The sequence below is a fragment of the Alosa alosa genome, chromosome 10 (genome assembly GCF_017589495.1).
Source record: "Alosa alosa isolate M-15738 ecotype Scorff River chromosome 10, AALO_Geno_1.1, whole genome shotgun sequence".
Lineage (NCBI taxonomy): Eukaryota > Metazoa > Chordata > Actinopteri > Clupeiformes > Clupeidae > Alosa > Alosa alosa.
Window position 1 is genome coordinate 11,123,542 of NC_063198.1, and position 18,910 is coordinate 11,142,451.

Consider the following 18,910-nt stretch of genomic DNA (forward strand, 5'->3'; position numbering starts at 1 on the left):
ATCACCAGTTCAGAACTTATTTTCTTAAGTCATGTGTTTGACTTGATCAGCCCTGTTAGTCTAGCCTCCTCTGTTGGCCCGGTGTCTAATCGTGGCCCTTGTGTGTCCCAGGTACCTGAGCAGTAATAAGATCGTGCACCTGGAGGCCGGGGCTTTCGACCAGCTCTCCAGCAGTCTGCAGGTCCTCCGCCTCAGCCGCAACCGCCTCACACACATCCCCGTCAAGGCCTTCCAGCTCACTCGCCTCACCCAGCTGTGAGTCACTCACACACACACACACACACACACACACACACACACACACACACACACACACACACTCAGAAACACTACACACACACACAGGCAATGGCCAGTAAACTCTAAACCTTACTCCAGCTTTCTTAACACCTGGTTGCAACACTACATCAAAGTCTGTTCAGATTTGTCATGATCCACATCCACACCCATCGAAGAGGAACGGCCAGCAAAGCAGGGTTGTGCAAAATTCAAATAGCAATTTTGCTTCCTGTTTGCTACCTCAATTGAAATGCAAGTGAAATTCAAGAATTGAATTGGAATTTAAGAGCCAGTTTCAATTCAATTCTGGAATTTTGCACAACCCTGAAGCAAAGTGCAATGTGCTTTTGTCTGGGCTGGAGAACACATCTAAGCACATAATTATGACATTTACATTTACTCAAATAAAACCTGGGCATCCAAACAACTTAAAGGTTTACTTTTTTTTTGTATCACATTTTCTTGCCTGTTCACTCGCCTTCTCTTTCCTTTCCTTTCCTAGTTGCTCTCTCTCTTTCTCTCTCTCTCTCTCATATTCTCTTTCTAGTTCTGTCTCATATTTTCCATCTTGTCCTCATTATCCGTTTTCTGATCCTCTTATTCTCATTATTCTGCTTTTCTCACCCCCCTTCCCTACCCTCTAAAATCCATCCAAGCACCAGATGCAGTCCCACTCTCTCCCCTCTTCTCTCTCTCCTCTCTGCTCCCTCTCTCTCTCCTTTCCCCTCTCCTCTCTCCTCTCTCCCCTCTCTCCTCTCTCTCCCCCTCTCCCTCTCCTCTCCCCCCTCTCCCTCTCCTCTCCCTTCTCTCTCCTTTCTCTTCTCTCCCTTCTCTCTCTTCCCTCTCTCCTCTCCCCCTCTCCGTAGCCAGTGTAAGGGGAACCTACTCCATTGTGAATGTGGGCACCCTTTCCCATGTTCCTGCCACTCGTGCGTTCACGCCATTGTTCCGCAGGTGGCCGGAACGACACCCTATCTCCGGGTGCTCGTGGGCAACACGGCCGACTGGCCGCGGTGCGTTTGGTGTTCAGGTGCTCTCAGGGGGCAAGGGCGCTGCGCTGACATCATCGGCACACACCCCGCCCGCACACACCTGCACTGGCCACCTGGTGCGTAGATCCGGTGCCTCAAAGCCGTGGCCAGTGTCAATACGTGATGACAAGCACCAGCCCTGTTTAATGTGACATTCAGACGGGAGTGTAACACCTCCCAGCGTGACCGCTGAATGTGTTTTTAAGGTTTTTTGTTTGTTATGAGGGTCTGCCCTCTCAGGTGTCCCCTTATGTCAGATGAAGTTTCACCCATGAGGCTGAGCCTTCAGTGTTGAGTGATTGATGACTTTGGAGGACCTGGTGTTTTCACTTTGTGTGTGTGTTTGTGTGTTCTCAGTTTGCCTGTGATACTTATGAGTTCTCTGAATGCCAGGAGGTGAACACAAGCAGGTTTTTGCAGCAGGTTTTGGAACACAAGCAGCCACAAGGCTTCATTGCTTGAATGTTAAGCATAGCGGTGCCTGTTGCACCTGGTGCTAAGCCTGCTGCCTGTGTGTTCAGCAGTGCGTGTACAGGACGTGGAAGTCAGTGGTATGATTTCTCTTTGTTCTCTCTCTCTGTGTGTGTGTGTGTGTGTGTGTGTGTGTGTGGTAGGGAGCTGAGCAGGAACCGCCTGCGGCTGATCGAGGGCCTGACCTTTCAGGGTCTGTCCCGCCTGGAGGTGCTCAAGCTGCAGAGAAACAACATCAGCAAGCTGACCGACGGAGCATTCTGGGGGCTGGCCAAGATGAGGGTGCTGTGAGTATCCGACTCTCCCCGACACGTCCACACTCAACAACAACACACTCTTGGTCTCTCTCACTTTGCCTGACTCACACACTTCTCCCTCCTCTCTCCTGTGTGTGTGTGTGTGTGTGTGTGTGTGTGTGTGTGTGTTGGACTCCCTGTGCTCTCCAGTCACCTGGACTTCAACAGTCTGAAGGAGGTGAACAGCGGCTCTCTGTACGGCCTGACCTCCCTGCAGCAGCTCTACCTGGCCAACAACTCCATCGGCCTCGTCAACCCGGACGGCTGGAGGTTCTGCCAGAAGCTGCGTGAGCTGTGAGTCACCCCCTACACACACACACACACACACACACACACACACACACACACACACACTAAGATTACTACTGACCCGACCTGCCCCGGGATGCGGCGCACACACACACACACACACACACACACACACACACACACACACTGTTGATCACCACTCCCTGTCATTACCACTCACCCCATCCGCCCCTCAATACCCCTGCACAAGCACAGGAACACACACACACACACACACACACATAGAGCACTGATCACCATTCCCTAAGATTACCACCTGTCATAAATAATGCAGTAGACTGGCCAGACAGCCAGTGGGAAGATTTGCCTTCAGATTTATGAGGGGAAGCATGAGAAAAGTAAAGTTGAGTGAGGTCAGTGAGCTGTAATCTCTTCCCTCAGAATAGAGGGAGAGGTAAAATGGGCACCTTAAGTGTCCCCCATATCTCTCACTTCTGTTGCTGACGTGCATTGTCCATTAATGTAAACTGTACTTAGTGCATGTCTCTTCCCCCCAATATTAGTGCACTTAGTGGCTGGACGCTATCATTTTTATTAGCGAGGGCCTAATGAAGTGTGAATGTGGTATCAGTAGGAGTTGTGTGTTTTTAGCCAAGAGCAGGTGCTTTTTCCCCCCACACTACTTTATTTTCTTTTTTTTTTTTTTTGGTACACTCCTTTTATAACATGGTCATTATTGCATTCCGGGTGGAGACGACCTGACGGTGCGTCCAGCTGTCTCTCTCTCCACCGGGCAGCCGAGCGTGCCTACCAAACACAAGAGCGCCTTTGACCCGGCGAGCACATCTGAGAATTATTAATAGGACTTTCCCCCCACCACCACCACCGCTTCTCACCTTGTCAGCCGAACTGGTGGTGACCGTCAGGCTGTCCGGAGCGAGCAGGAAAGCAATTAGTTGACATTAGATGCTGTTGCACATGCCAGATGAATGCTTTGACCTTCACTAAAAAGAGGAAGGCCTGATAATGACAATGCTGCCTAATAGCCACTATGCTAGCTTTTAACAGAGGGAGGCGACACAGCGATCAGTCCAGGTCTGTGTAAATGAACGGAGGGATGCACTGGTTTCATAAGGCTGAATCACACACACATTTCAGCGGTAGTGTCTAGTGGTAGGGATCAAGGGCAAGTGCAGAAAGATACCAATAGAGCAAGATGTCTGAATTCCTGAATTTTGTGTGTGTGTGTGTGTGTGTGTGTGTGTGTGTTCCTACCACAGGAATCTGTCCTATAACAATCTCACGCGGCTCGACGAGGACAGCCTGGCCATGCTGGGCGATCTGCACACACTCCGCCTGGGACACAACGGCATCAGCCACATCAGCGAGGGAGCCTTCAGGGGCCTCAAGTCTCTACGCAACCTGTAAGTCCTCCTGACTGCAACCTATTCACCCCCTTACAACAGTTCCACCCCCCCCTCTTCCTCCTCAAGCCCCCACCACCACCATCACCACCACCACCTAATGTTTCAGAGTGACAGCGACATGTAAAGCAATCTGCCAAAACTGAGCCCAATTCAGCTCAGTGCTCCTTTCTTTTCTCTTCTCTTCAAAAACTAGACATGGAATCCTCTTAATTAATCATTGTCAAAGCCAGAGTAGTTTCCTTTCTTTCTTTTTGTTGTTGTTGAGAAAACTCTTTATTTGCTGCCCTCTTTCCTTTTTTCGTTCTCTGTCACTCTTTCCCTCTTTCTTCCTTTCTCTTTACTTTCTTTCTTTTTTTTCTTCTTTCTTTTGCTTTGGCTCTTTGTTTGGTGCTTGGTTCCCACCGTCTGGAGATGCACATGTGTTCCCTGTCCAAGGCCTCCCAGGAGAAGCCGCCTCTTTTAAAGCACAGAGTGAAAAGCAGTGGATGGGGGGCAGGGGTGCTATGCCCCTTTCCCCTGTGTATCTCCAACGCTGGGAACGGGGAGGGGGGGGTTGGGGTATGGTATGGTGGGGTGGGAGGGTTAATTCTCCTCACGCCTCCTGAGTTAGAGAGAGAGGGGAGGGGTGGCCGAGGGTGGCAAAGCAAGAAAGAATTGGGCTTTTAGTTGCTCCACCAAGTCTCTCTCTCCCAGTAGGGGTGATGGGTTGAAGTGTATACAAACCTCTCTTTATTTCTTTCTTTTGCCGGTTCTTACTTTTTTTCCTTCTTTATTTTCTGTTCTTTTTTTCTGTCTTTCAATCTCTCCTGCTTTTTCATGTCTCTCTCTTTCGGGCCCTCCTTTCACTGGCTTTCCCCGTTTGTCTTGACTTGGTTTCTCCGTAGCGGGACGGGCACTGATGTGTGAGTTTGTGAGACTCTGTTTGACTCTCCCGTACTCTTCTGTCCAGCAGGCATTCAATGACCGGACAGACAAAGTCACATAAAAGTTGTGTGACGTGAGCCTGTCGAGTGTGCAAAAAGAGCACGGCCTATTTGTCTGTCTCGGTTTCATACCAGGGCAACTTGCGTGACCTAAAGTCTATTTTTCCAGTCTATTTTATTTTCAGTACAACTTTCAGTTACTATTAACATCCGTTAGGATGAGTATAAGGACTCTTTATGGAATGATATGAAAGATCTGAATCTGAATATGTTGCCAGTGGCTTTTCTCCCTCTCCTCTCTTGTCTGTGTCTTAATTTCCATTTGATTGAAGCTTGGCCTTTTTTTCCTCATTTGATAATCCCTTCCCCTTCTCCTCTCACTCATCCTTCAATCCCCCCCCTGCTTTGGCTCTGTCTTTCTCACCCCTCTCCCTGCAATGGCCTGCCATGAGCCAGCTCTAATCGAATCAGTGGGGAGGCGCTTGGCTGCAGCACCTGCTGAAAGGGAAGCATGGGGGAGCTTTAATTGGAGCGCGCTGCTGGGCCAGTGGGGTGGGTACGCAGGGGCGCGCACACAGGGTTGCGCGGGCGGCTGTGAAGGTGCTAAAGTGGTCAGCCTGTGTCCACCCAAACCACCCCCCCCCCCCAACCTCACTCCTCCCCACACAACTTAGTCAAATCTCTCTCTCTCTCTCTCTCTCTCTCTCTCTCTCTCTCTCTCTCTCTCTCTCTCTCTCTCTCTCTCTCTCTCTCTCTCTCTCTCTCTCTCTCTCTCTCTCTCTCTCCCCCTCTCACCTCTCTGCCTCTATCCACACCACCATCACGCCATTGTCAGCCTCCACCATCCAGTTCCAGCTCCAACACCATAACGAGCCAGCGCCCATTCATGGCCAGCCAGCCAGAAAGAATAGGAGATTGGCAGCCAGGGGCTCAGTCCATGGAGGAGCAGAGAGGGGGGGGCTGCAGGAGGGGCTGTAGGGTACGGGGTGGAGAGGAAAAGAACCTAGTGGAGGAGAGAAGGGAGAGAGGAACTGCCATCTAACTCAAAGAACTTGGGAGTGTTTGAAAGAAGCTTGCTTAATGGGAGTAAAACAAAGCTCCATGTAGATGAGATTATTTGAACATGTTAGTTGAAAGACGGTGTTTGTTTGTTCTCACAGTTTGATTGGCCTTGTCGTAATGGAATAAAAATCTATTTAACTGTGTGTGTGTGTGTGTGTGTGTGTGTGTGTAATAATAGCTTGAAGAGGCGAGAGTTTCTGGGGCAAATGAGTGAACTTGCATTCGTCATGTGTGGAAACTTGGTCCTGCCTCAAATGGAGCTGGGAGTTATAGCCTGCCGGTCTGACAATGCCAGGAATATGCCCCAAACTCTCCCTGTTCTCCTCGCCATCTATCTATCAACTCCTCTCTCTCTCTCCCTCCCTTCTTCTGTCCCTATGTTCTCTTTCTCTTTCTTTCTTTCTTTCTTTCTTTCTCTCTCTCTCTCTCTCTCTCTCTCTCTCTCTCTCTCTCTCTCTCTCTCTCTCTCTCTCTCTCTCTCTGTCTCTGTCTCTGAGTGATGGATCTTAGCAGTGCTCTGAAAGTGAATGCTGACTATACCGTACCAGAGTGCCAGCCTGGCCCGTTTATTGTCTGTGTCTGTGCGTCAGTCTCACATTTGTCTGGGAGCATTCCTCTCCACCTCCACCTCCACCCCAACCCCCATTAATCCACCAAAGGAAAGAATGTGCCGAGCTGGGCTGGGCACGGCAAGCAGTGAAGCTGCAGAGGCTCGGCTTTGTTGGCCAGGTGCAGTGGATGTAGGGGTCGGCTGGGTGGATGGGTAAAGAGGGTGGAGGTAGCCTGTCCTGCCTCCATCTCCATCCGCACCCCCACCCCGGCTTCATCTGCCAGGGCCTCAGAGTGCCCAGCTCCAGCCCAGCCCAGCCCAACCCTGCCATGTTCCCCTCCGCCTCACCCCTGACTCCTCTCTCCTCTTTTGTCTCCGTCTCCACAGGGAGCTGGACCACAACGACATCTCGGGCACTATAGAGGACACCAATGGGGCCTTCACTGGATTGGACAGCCTCCACAAGCTGTGAGTGTCTTACTTCATCTTCCCCCCCCTCCCCCAAATCTCTTTTTTTCTCTCTCTCTCACTCTCTCCCTCCCTCCCTCCCTCTTCTTCTCCTCCTCCTCTTCCCTCCATCAGTGTCCCTTTGAACTCCTTGGCTGGCCATTGCTGTGCTATTGTGCCGGTCCCCCTGTGTAGCATTGTTCCCTTTCAACTCACTGCTCTGCTAATAGAGGAGTGCCTGTCTTGGCTGCAGACAAATTCACCTTTAGTTCCCCCTATCAGAGCAAGCAAAGAAACCATTTTTTTTATATATATATAAGTTTATCAAGTTTCTAAGTTTATTTTTGATATTTTCTTTATGTCTTTGACTTTTGATGCTATGCACATCACACTTATAATGCATAGTTCAACACATGGATCACTCTAGTTTCTAGCCTATAACTGCGCTGTGATTGCAGTGATGGTCATAGGCTCTTGTTGTTGCAGGTTAAGCCTGCTTGTGTGCACTTCCTGTAGAATCAGCGCTTGTCCCAGGATCAGTAGATCAGCAATGAGATTTTTTTTAATGGCCGGGGGTGTTGGCTCAAGCTCTCTGCTTTAACACCAAGAGAGTGTGAAATTGGGAGGCAGTGTTGGCCAACCACATCAAACGCCCCGCGAGGCCCCCCACCTTACCCCTTTTGTCCAGTGTGTGTGTGTGTGTGTGTGTGTGTGTGTGTGTGTGTGTGTGTGTGTGTGTGTGTGTGTGTTTGGGGGTTGTGAAGAGCAGGGGGAGGAGAGGGGGCAGTGGGAGAAGGTGCAGGGCGGTCCAGGAATGCCCGGCCCGGCCGGAATCCCACCGACCCGCACTCCGGAAAGCCCATTCAACCACTCCTGGGAACGCCAGAGAAAAGGGCACAGACATCAAAGCGGAGTTGCCGCTTGCTTTGTGTGTGTGTGTGTGTCTGCCTATGTAAAATGGTTGCAGAGCCATTTCCCATGGAGGCGAGTGTGCCTGAGAAGGCGGCATGGATGCAGATTGGCAACCACATCCTTTACCAGCTTCCCTCTGCGTCATCTCCGAGACGGATGTACACACAGGTTCTGGCCTGTAGGTTTCAGACAACCTCCCCCAACACAAATGCACATAGGCACGCTCCTAAATGCAATACACATAAACACACACACACATAAACACAAACACACTCACTGATACACACTCAAGTTGGATGCAGATGTGAGAAATAGGCGAAATGAGATCAAACGATGTGCTCCATGAATGGCTAAGCGGGGGGTGAGTGTGTGTGTGTTTGGGGGGGGGCTGGGGGTTGCTGTGGTGATGGCTGGAGTGTGTCACACTGAGAGATGGGCAGAGGTGATGTCTCTGTTGTGGGTTGATGGGTCCATTCTCTGTCTCTGAAGGCTTGTCTTTTACCCCCTCTTCCCACACACACTGACACGCACACATGAATCAATTACACACACACTCACACATCAAAAAATCACTAAAGATTGACTTGACAGCCACCCCCCACCACACACACACACACCACCGCCACTATGAGTAAGCTGGTTATTGACTGATATGAAAGTCAGTGCATTTCTGTGGAAATTTCTAGCAGCTTTGGTGTTTGGCTTATCAAAAGGAGCATCTGAGAGGAAGTGTGTCACCGTCCCAGGCACTGACACGTACCACTGAGTCAGTCAGGGTGGAGGAAACGAGGGCCCAGGCTTTGACAAGCGTGCCAGACACCTGAGGCTGACTTCTATAAGTTTGTGTTTCCCTGCTACAGTTGACAGGCTTGAGATGCTGTCACCTAGCAGTTTTCATCGCATTTAGCACTTTTTTATCCTGTTTAGCACTTTTCATTGCCAGTTAAAACTATCGCATGATTTCTTTTGCAATTGGTCAATGGCAATGTTTTTCTAAGCACTGAGTAGAGGCACTTGTGTTGCTTGATGTTTGAACTGGGACTTGAGAGATTGTTCTCAAGTCCCCCCCCCCATAATCCTTTTTGAACAGGAAGGGAGCGGAATCAGGAGCTTCCTAAGGGACGGAGGGAATGGGGGTCTACGGCTCCCTCCCACCTTCCCATTCAGCCTCCCGCCTCCTCCATGTGGAGTTTAGCGATGCAGGGGTCACCCCTGTGAATCACACGCCTGTTTCTACCTTTCATGCACAGGCATGAAGGAGAGAACGAGGGAGAGAGAGAGAGAAAGGGGGGGTGCAAAAGAAAGGGAAAGTGGGGAGAGCAGACAAGAGGAAAGGAAGGGCGGGGGGGGGGGTCTTTTGAAGATGGGATTAGAGTCCCAGAATGGAGCAAACTGGTTGTTCTCTGTTTGAACCCGCTCCTGACAAGGCTACTTTTATTACTTTACAAGGCGCGTTGTCTTCCAGCGCAAGGGACCTCCTTTTCATGTGACCTCTGGCTCTCAACTCCACCCTGTCATCGCTATTAAATTCTAATAAAGATAAAAGTGGGCTTTGAAGAGTGTGTGTGTGTGTGTGTGTGTGTGTGTGTGTGTGTGTGTAGGACCCTGGATCCTACACTCACCTAATCTCTACACAGTTCGGATTTCCAATACCTCCAATCCATGCTCTTATCAGATTCTGCCCAACTAATTTTCTCTCCCTCTCTCCCTCTCTCTGTTTTCCCCCATACTTCTACTTCTCTCTTCATTTCTGTTTTTTTTTTTATCTTCTCTCTCTCCTCTGTTTGGAAATTGCAGAACTCTGTTTGGAAACAAGATCAAGTCGGTGGCCGAGAAAGCCTTCTCCGGCCTCAAGGCTCTGCAGCACCTGTGAGTATGCCCGCATGCACCGTGGCCGCCCCTCGCCGCCGCTGCCAAAAGTGGCTGCCTGAGAGGGCTGCGAGCAATTTAATAGCGTCTTTGTAAGCGGAGAGGACTAGGCAGTTTAGCAGGGCCCAGCTGCCTTCCCAAGCTCTCGTTAGAGCCAGCTTCAACTTTGGCCTTTTACCCCACACACACACACACACACACACACACACACACACACACACTATCTCCGACTTCCCAGTACAGATGGAGCAGGAGTTGTTTAGCATATGGTCAGTTTTCCCAGCAGCGGCGTGATTGAAGCAGCCCCCCCTCCCTTAAGTGGACCCCCATTAGATTACTGGGGAGTATGTTATAAAGTGTAACATAGTTTAGGTTTTTTTCCAGCCTATTGACAGTAACCCCCTGGTAAATAGTCCCTCTCAGCTGGGCCGAGAAAGTTAGTGTGTGTCCTGCAGAAAGGCCAGCTGAATGTCCCGTCATCTGCCCTAGGAACCTGGGAGAGAACGCCATCCGCTCCATCCAGAAGGAGGCCTTTGCCATGATGGGGAACCTTCAGAGCCTGTGAGTGTCATGCCTACGTGTTTTCCTTGACCGTTTCATACACACACAGTCATGCATATAGAATGCTCTCTTGCACGCACATAGATACACTCATGCGTACAGAACGCACACCCACGCACACCTACGTGTTTTCCTTGACCGTTCATACACACACAGTCATGCATATAGAATGCTCTCTTGCACACATAGATACCTCATACGCACAGAACATGCTCACACAAACATGCTCACATAGAGAACTCGGAGAACCTGATGAGCCACTTCCACCAGGGCAAACAGTCAGGATGAAAAATTGAAGTGGCGTGTCATTCTCATCTTTTCCCCTCCTCTCTCTCTCTCTCTCTCTTTTCTCTCTTTCTTTCTCTCTCTCTCTCTTTCTCTCTCTCTCTCTCTCTCTCTCTCTCTCTCTCTCTCTCTGTCTCTGTCTCTGTCTCTGTCTCTGTCTCTGTCTCCATCTACCTCTATCTGTCTCTGTGCAGGCGTCTTGAGAGCGACAGCTTCCTCTGTGACTGCCAGCTGCACTGGCTGCCCGTCTGGCTGACGGCTCGAGGGCTCAAGGCAGGCATCAGTGCCACATGTGCCCACCCTGAGAGCTTGAAGGGCACCAGCATCTTCGAGGCACCCGCCGAGAGCTTTGTGTGCGGTCAGTACCACTCCCCCCAGCTGTCCCAGCGCGCGCACACACACACACACACACAGCATTAGAGGGATTTGCCCGCTGAAAACCACAAGTGCATTAGAAAGCTTTTAATGTATCTTAGTAGTTATGCAACTCAGGGGTGCTGAGTGTCAGTCCCATGCTGTGTGTGTGTGTGTGTGTGTGTACACCCCACATTTCAATCGGGAAGGCTATTTTCATCACAAGTAGTGACCATTACATGGGTGCTATTACGAAAGCCACTGCATATTTGCTGCGTATATTCAGTCAGTGGCTTTTGTAAGCACTCATAAGTTTAGGGTTATGTTGTAGTTCAAGGATGGACTGCGATAAGTCACTATGATAGGTATTCATGTAGTATTGATCATGATGGATATTGATGCAAGTATTTATACATTTGTGGGTTTGGGTTCTGCATTAGTTAACATTTCTAAGGTGTTGTAGTTCATGAATGGACTTTAAAGTATATTTTTGTGTGTGACCTGTGCAGATGACTTGCCGAAGCCCCAGATCACGGTGCAGCCGGTCAGCACGGTGTCGGTGCTGGGCCAGGACGTGCGGCTGAGCTGCACGGCGGCCAGCAGCAGCAGCTCGCCCATGTCCTTCGCCTGGCGCAAGAACCAGGAGCCGCTCCGCCACGCCGAGCTGGAGAACTTCGCCCACGTGCGCGCCCACGCCACCGATGTCGCCGCCGCCGCCTCCTCCTCCTCCTCCTCAGCCTCTGTGGCCCCAGCGCTGTCCCACAGCAACGTGATGGAGTACACCACCGTGCTGCACCTGCGCCACGTCACCTTCGCCCACGAGGGACGCTACCAGTGCGTCATCACCAACCACTTTGGCTCGTCCTACTCCCAGAAGGCCCAGCTCACAGTGAATGGTGAGGCCAGCCTCGTTCATATGCCCACAATGATGTAGTATGCCCAGTGTCCACCATGGTGTAGTATGCCCACAATGATGTAGTATGCCCAGTGTCCACCATGGTGTAGTATGCCCACAATGATGTAGTATGCCCAGTGTCCACCATGGTGTAGTATGCCCACAATGATGTAGTATGCCCAGTGTCCACCATGGTGTAGTATGCCCACAATGATGTAGTATGTCCAGTGTCCACAATGATGTAGTATGCCCGGTGTCCACCATGGTGTAGTCCTCAGATTAGGCTTAGACTTCAAGATATTTGGCTTTATATTGTTGTTTGGTTAGAAGTTTTAGATTATTATTTAACAGTTAATATGGACATTGTAATCTGACAGCAAATAGTATGTGCTGGCATCTTCCAGAAAATTGATTGCTGATTGACACAGCTTTGTTAGTGGTGTTATTTTTGAATGTGTGCAGTCATTTTACACTGATTGACATTGCCTGTCATGTTATGGTTGCGCTGCATTCCATCATTATAATACACACTCATAATCAGGGAGATACAGTAGAGTAATGAAATGGGGTATTATAGAGGTCATATTTCTAGAGGAGGACATTTTTGGAGCTGAACAGTTTCAGCTAGAGGGTAGAATTAAGTGAGCAACCCCCCACCACCACCACCACACACTGATCTCTGTCTTTCAGCTGGAATTTGGAACAAATTGATTTCTCGGCATTGCTCTCCCCCTCCCTCGTCAGAGCTCCTGAATTACACATCCTATTGGTTTGTCTAGCAGATGGGCCGCGATTCACCCGAAGGCATTTTGTGTATTTATTTTATTATTATTTTATTTGACTTTGCCTTTATTTGGTTTGGCTTCATGCTTGTCCCCAAATCAAGTCCATTTCCTCTAATGTAATTGAGTTAGGCAGTGCCTTCAAACGTTGAATGCTGCATCTGTGAGCGTGCCCAATTGTGAAGGTAGAGACCTGAAAGCGTTTGAGCAAGTCTCACGAGCAGACATGCCTCGTTTCACTAAGGAACACCACGCTTTTTCTTTCTGTCCTCTCATGCTCAATCCCTCTCTCCTTCTTTCCTTTCTCATTCTCTTTTTTTTAATTTTTTTTTTAGTGTTGCCCTCGTTCGCCAAGACTCCAGAGGACCTGACGGTGCGGGTCGGAAACATGGCCAGGCTGGAGTGTGCGGCCGAGGGCCACCCGGCCCCCCAGATGGCCTGGCAGAAGGATGGCGGCACCGACTTCCCGGCTGCCCGCGAGCGTCGCATGCACGTGATGCCCGACGACGACGTCTTCTTCATCACCGATGTCAAGCCCGAGGACGCCGGCGTCTACAGCTGCACTGCCCGCAACTCGGCTGGCACCGCCTCGGCCAACGCCACCCTCACCGTGCTGGGTAAGAACAACCACCCCCGTCTGGTCACCCGGGCACCAGCCTGGACATTAGCGTCACTTACACCCACGGTCTGCCCTTACCCATTTGCATTGGGAGTTCATACCCTGGCCATGTCCCCTTCATCTCAAACCCCTCTAGTCCACCACCCTCTCACTATACCAGGGCAGCTCTCTAGACGTATTGTAGTCACCCTAAACTGGCTTTGGTCCTGGCAAAATGTCCGGCCCAGCTTCCCTCCCTCTGGACTCTCGCTGGCAAAGCTGATGCCATCTTGTTACCATGCAGTCATACTTGCCAGGGCTTCCCTTTTCGTTGGCCAAGGTCAGATGCTGGTTATTATTAAACAGAGGATCTCCTGCTTCTCTTCCCATGATCAGGAGGGCTACTCCTCTGTGCTGTGTCTGTGGGGAGAGCAGTAATGTTTGCGCTGCCCTCTCCAAGCTGTGGGGATTTGGCTAACCTCGGGGGCCCCCCCAGCACAGGAATGTGGGGTGGCCTTCCACAGCTGTGGCCTGCTGCTCCACAGGTCGTAGGGCAAGGGTCAAAGGTTGGGTCACGCGGGGGCTGGGGTTTAGCGGGCCTCACAGAGGAGTATTTGTTTGTGTGTGTATGAGGAAGCAGAGAGGAGTGCTGAGAAACACTGAGAACACACTGACACATACACAAACAGGACTTGTTTCCTGTGCTGGCTTAAATGGCCGGCCCTCTCTGTGCTGCATAGAGGTCTGCTTGTTGGCCGTGTTGGTGCCAGGTGCTGCTGAGCTAATGAGAGTAGCTGAAGTAGGGGGTCATTAGATGGTGCAAGTGGCCGTTGGGTGCTGCTAACATGAATAGGGAATCAGTGGTGTTAGGTGTGAAGGGCTCTCTTAGTAGTGCACCGTGTTGTATGCTGTAAACTTAGTGGAACATTTTTTAATAATAACACAGTTTACTTAGTTCTCAAAGTTGATTTATGTGCTTTTTAAATCAATAAAAGTAAAAGCAACACCTAAAAACACAGCAGAATTGAACTGATCATGACCATACCTCCCTTTCTCCCTCCTTCCCTTGCAATCCAGTTCAGTTCAATTCAATATGCTTAAAGGAACCGTATGTAAGAAAAATATTTCAATTAATCATAAAATGGCCCTGATATGTCACTAGACATTAAGAAATCATGTTCATTTCAAATACTTATATCACTGATAACAGTAGTCCGGCCAGGATATTGTCATTTAAAAAGTGAAGTTGCAGCCCTCAACTGATGTTGATGTTGTGTTTTGTCATGTCATGTTGTGTTTTGGCCTGATGCGCCACCCTCCACCTATCTACTAATCACGAAGTCAGTAGTGTCTCGCCATCAGGGTTGGCAACCTCGAGTCAGGGGGGAGGGGGAGGGGATACATCGCTCTTCAGTATTTTGAAAGTGATTGCAGTACCAGTTTTGGCCACAATCTTACATATGGTTCCTTTAATTGGCCATGGCCGTTCAAAAAGAAACGGTGTTGCCGAAGCACCTACAGTGCAGAAATGTAGAGAACATCAGAACATAGAATCCGATCACATCCCTCTCTAATAACATGGGATCCTAAGCCTCTCCTGTCCGTCTCTGTCCTGCAGAGACTCCACGGCTGGACGAGGACATGGAGGACCGGAGCGTGGTGGTGGGCGACACGGTGGCGCTGCAGTGCAAGGCCCTGGGCAGTCCGCCTCCCAGCATCACCTGGCTCCGCGGCGACGAGCCGCTGCGCCCCAGCGAGCGCCACCACTTCACGGCGGGCAACCAGCTGCTCGTCATCCGGCAGGCCGTGCCCGACGACGCCGGCCGCTACACCTGCCGCATGTCCAACATGCTGGGCACGGAGCGCGCCCACTGCCAGCTGAGCGTGCGGCCCCAGGCGCCCGGGCCATGCGCGCCACCGCCAGGCCCTGCCGCGGGAACCATTGCTGCTGGCATCATAGTCATCGCCGTGGTGACAAGTGTGGTGGCCACCTCACTGGTGTGGGTGTGCATCATCTACCAAACGAGGAAGAGGAGCGAGGAGTGCAGCGTCACCAACACAGGTATGGGACAGAGCCGGGATGTACGCAGCATTTGTCTGGTCAGTGTGGCGTGAAAACTCGCTGAAAACAGGCGGTTTGAAACCCTGGTTACTGTTTGTGAGTCTGCACCAGATTTGTCAGCTGTTTATCTAGACGACCTATTAATTTGTCATAACATTTACAGAGACACGTCAAACACATTTTCTTCCTCAGTCAACACTATTGAGAAGCATTTCTTTCACCAACCAAACAAATGGGGCAAGTGGTGAATACTGTGTGGATCTGATCATGTCAGACCGAAGTTTCAGTGCTGTATAAATCTGACCGAATACGTTTTGCATTTCCCAGACGAGACCATCGTCCCTCCTGATGTCCCTAGCTACCTGTCCTCCCAGGGGACACTGTCAGAGAGGCAGGACGGGTCCATCCGTGTGGACAGCAGCAGTGGCTCCCAGCCGAATGGCCACATAGACAGTAACGGTGAGACGTCACACCTCTGTCACACTCCTGCGGAGTTAACTTTCTCTCTACTCCTCCACACCTGTGATTGCTTTCAGCACTGAAAACACACACAGCATTTGTATGTCAGCAGGTTATTAGTACCAATGTAATTAATGAACCCATAAGCATGGTAATGAACAGGTTTTTCCTCTTTGTCCTGCTCTATCCTCCCTCTCCTCTCTCTCTCTCTCTCTCTCTCTCTCTCTCTCTCTCTCTCTCTCTCTCTCTCTTCTTTCCTCTCTCCCTCCTTGTAGGCTTTGACCATCCTGTGTGTTCCGACTGCCTGGAGAACTACTCCAAGCCCCCCGACTACCTGCTGCAGAGCATGGGCCCAGTCGGCCTGGAGTACCAGCAGACCCACCACCCCTCGGGGTACATCAGCGTCCCGGTGGGCAGCCCGCCGACGCCCCTTCACAACAACACCAACACCACCACCGCCGCCATCACCATCAACGCGCCCCATTCAGCCCCCCATTGCAACGGCACACCCAATGGGATCCGACGGGACCCGCAAGCCTTCCCCAGCAACCACGACAGGGTGGCCTCGCCCAAGAAGCTCGGGGAAAGCAAAGGTGTGTCAGCCAGGAGAGATGACTCCTGCATTTGCTTGCACACACACACACACACACACACACACACACACACACAGTTTTGAAGCTATATTGACACATGGTCTCATATTACCTGGTTAAGGTGGGATCCAACTATTGCGCTCATAAATCATGGGTAATGCTGTGGCTCCTTAGGAACCTTGACAAAGGCTGACAGGCCGAAACGTTGGAATTAAATAAAATAATTAAGAGTTTTTCTTAGTTTATTTTTCCTTGCCAGCACCTAGGAGGGTGTGCATTCTTTTCGATATTTATACGATTTTAATGCTGTGGCTCCGTCATCAGCACCTGAGGAGGGGCAGGTTCTATCTCGCCCACGGCTAACAGCGGAATGGTTTGAGTTGGCTCACTGCAGGAATGCAGAGACTTTCAATCCGCAAGCGCTCACATAGCCCAAAGGCCTGAATTAGTGTGTGTGTGTGTGTGTGTGTGTGTGTGCGCACGTACACCATGTATTTTTTTCCATGCTGACATGGCATCAATCTCCTGTCCTCTTCTTTCCCTGTCCAGATCCCACCATCACCAGGCTAGGTACGCCGGGGTCCGAGAACTTCATCCGGCCAATCAAGCTGTCCCCCTTGACTTCGGTGGACATCGAGCGCGGCGACTCGGAGGTCACACAGACTCTACTGTCCAACGGACACGTGCCCCGAGTCGTCGCCAGTGAGAACACCTCCCTCAGGCGGGCGAGCGACTAGCACCCCCCACCCCCCAGAATCCTCTCACCCCACGAAAAAAACACTTTGGACTCTCGATGCCGCCATCGCCTTCTTTTTTTGACGTTTGTCTTTTTTATTTTTGCACTGAGAGCTGCTACCTCAGCCAGGAGAAGGTGGAGGAGGAGGAGGAGGAGGAGGAGGTGGGGGCAGAGCTCGCTCAGTTTCACTAAACTGAGAGGAAAAGAGGAGGAGGAGGAGGAGGAGGAGGATGGAGGCGGACGTTTCAGGGTTGAAAGGTGAAGCTTGCTTGTGTGGGCTGTGTCCCGCGCGAGCGTTTTAGCTGTACATAGTCTTAAATCTTCCCAAGGGAGCTTCCATTTATTAAGTGAAAAAGAGAAAAGTGACTTGCATTTGAAGCATGCAAATGTAGGGAGAACTGTACAGTATAAAAAAGAGAGTGATATAACATTGGACAATGGACTGTACATAAGAGGTTTCATATAAATATATATTATATATTATATCTAACTTTTACAAAGAGTATTTGGATTTATTCTGTGCATGATAAGAACTGAGTGATGGTATTTTTTTTTTCTTGTTAACAAGCCTTTCCAGCTTTTCTTCCTCACTGTTATCTGTGGTGCCTTAATAATGCATGAACAAAGAAACCAAGATTCCACCATAGCTGCAATAGAGATTTGAACGTTTGCTCGATGTACATCAGTACATTTAGTGGTTGTCATGCCATATATCACAACGTGCATTGCAGTGAAATCTTTGACCTGACAACCTGTCGGTCTGTGGCCTTAAGTCATGTAGCTCTTATGGATTGAGCGAAGAGTTTTGATATGATTTATTTGGCATTGGAGAGGAGACACCGGTTGGCTTTATACAAGGAAATAATGTTCCATTGATTTAAGCACTTTGCCCTATGATTTATAGGACTTTTTCTTTAAAAGTTGCAGATTGTGATTGTACTCTTATAGGAATGTATGGATTTCTAACAGCTTTGCCAAGGCACACATCACAAAGCTCACATTTTGTGTCTCAAACAAACAAAACATGTAGAAAAAAAAAAATCAAGACTCTTCCATTGACTAAGGTCCTGACCACATCACCAAGCTGCTTTTTCTCACCCCAATACCTGTGGTACTTAAGTAGATGTGTATTTACTTTTGTTTTTTCTTTTCTTCTGGAAAGTAAGTGACATGAATGTGGACCTCCTCCAAAAACAACAGTAGTGTTTTTTTTGTTTGTTTGTTTGTTTGTTTGTTTTAAAAATCATAACAAAGATGCCTAGTTCTCACAGAAGCCTAATGTTGCCAAACTACAAAAGGGATAATGTCCATCTCTGAACTCACTTGAACAGGAGGCTGCTCAGAGTGCTGCATGAACTGCTGTCTCGGGGTCTCCAAGCAGCACCCCGTGTCACTCTCACACACACACACACACACACACACACACACACACTCAACAACACACACCAAACCAAACAACACATACACACACACAGGCAATGGCCAGTAAACTCTAAACCTTACTCCAGCTTTCTTAACACCTGGTTGCAACACTACATCAAAGTCTGTTCAGATTTGTCATGATCCACATCCACACCCATCGAAGAGGAACGGCCAGCAAAGTGCAAAACTTCATTCTGTGAAAACCTTGCGTTACCTTAAAAATTTCTTTCTACCAAACCAAGTAGAGCTGAACAGCCTATAATTTGTTTGAATGGACATTGTTGGGATTGTGGGCTTTTTTTAAACAATGTGCTCAGATTAATTTATTGAAATGAACACTCAAACTGTTGTACATTGACAAAGCTAAGACGTTGAGGTGTCTAACATGGCAAGTGTCTATTAAAGTCACATTTTGCTATTTTACACAATGACTGTGCGTCTTGATTTTTTTTTTTTTAAAAGGTTCATCAGTTTATGAAATGGTGGCAATGCGAGACCAATAAATGTATAATCAGTTTACTCATTCAGTGGCTGAGACAAATTCACAAAGTGTGTCTGCATATAAGGTTCATAGATGATGCTGAAATACATTTTTACCCACAATGTTATATTGACACAACTGCTCGAATAAACTGAGCAGTAAAATA

At 49.5% G+C, this 18,910-nt stretch overlaps 1 protein-coding gene across 1 annotated transcript in view; it reads left to right on the plus strand.

Annotated features, from left to right (window-relative positions):
• The window catches only part of lrig1 (leucine-rich repeats and immunoglobulin-like domains 1), a 36,008-nt gene extending 17,322 nt beyond the window's left edge, over nucleotides 1–18,686 (plus strand). The window contains exons 5-18 of the mRNA XM_048253929.1: nucleotides 112–255; nucleotides 1,925–2,068; nucleotides 2,228–2,371; nucleotides 3,607–3,750; nucleotides 6,676–6,756; nucleotides 9,445–9,516; nucleotides 10,006–10,077; nucleotides 10,557–10,720; nucleotides 11,226–11,612; nucleotides 12,729–13,010; nucleotides 14,610–15,053; nucleotides 15,381–15,512; nucleotides 15,788–16,105; nucleotides 16,655–18,686. Of these exons, the coding sequence (XP_048109886.1) occupies nucleotides 112–255; nucleotides 1,925–2,068; nucleotides 2,228–2,371; nucleotides 3,607–3,750; nucleotides 6,676–6,756; nucleotides 9,445–9,516; nucleotides 10,006–10,077; nucleotides 10,557–10,720; nucleotides 11,226–11,612; nucleotides 12,729–13,010; nucleotides 14,610–15,053; nucleotides 15,381–15,512; nucleotides 15,788–16,105; nucleotides 16,655–16,842 (2,716 nt within the window). The 3' untranslated portion in view covers nucleotides 16,843–18,686. The remainder of the gene's footprint in view (nucleotides 1–111; nucleotides 256–1,924; nucleotides 2,069–2,227; nucleotides 2,372–3,606; nucleotides 3,751–6,675; nucleotides 6,757–9,444; nucleotides 9,517–10,005; nucleotides 10,078–10,556; nucleotides 10,721–11,225; nucleotides 11,613–12,728; nucleotides 13,011–14,609; nucleotides 15,054–15,380; nucleotides 15,513–15,787; nucleotides 16,106–16,654) is intronic.
• The last annotated feature ends 224 nt before the right edge of the window (nucleotides 18,687–18,910 follow it).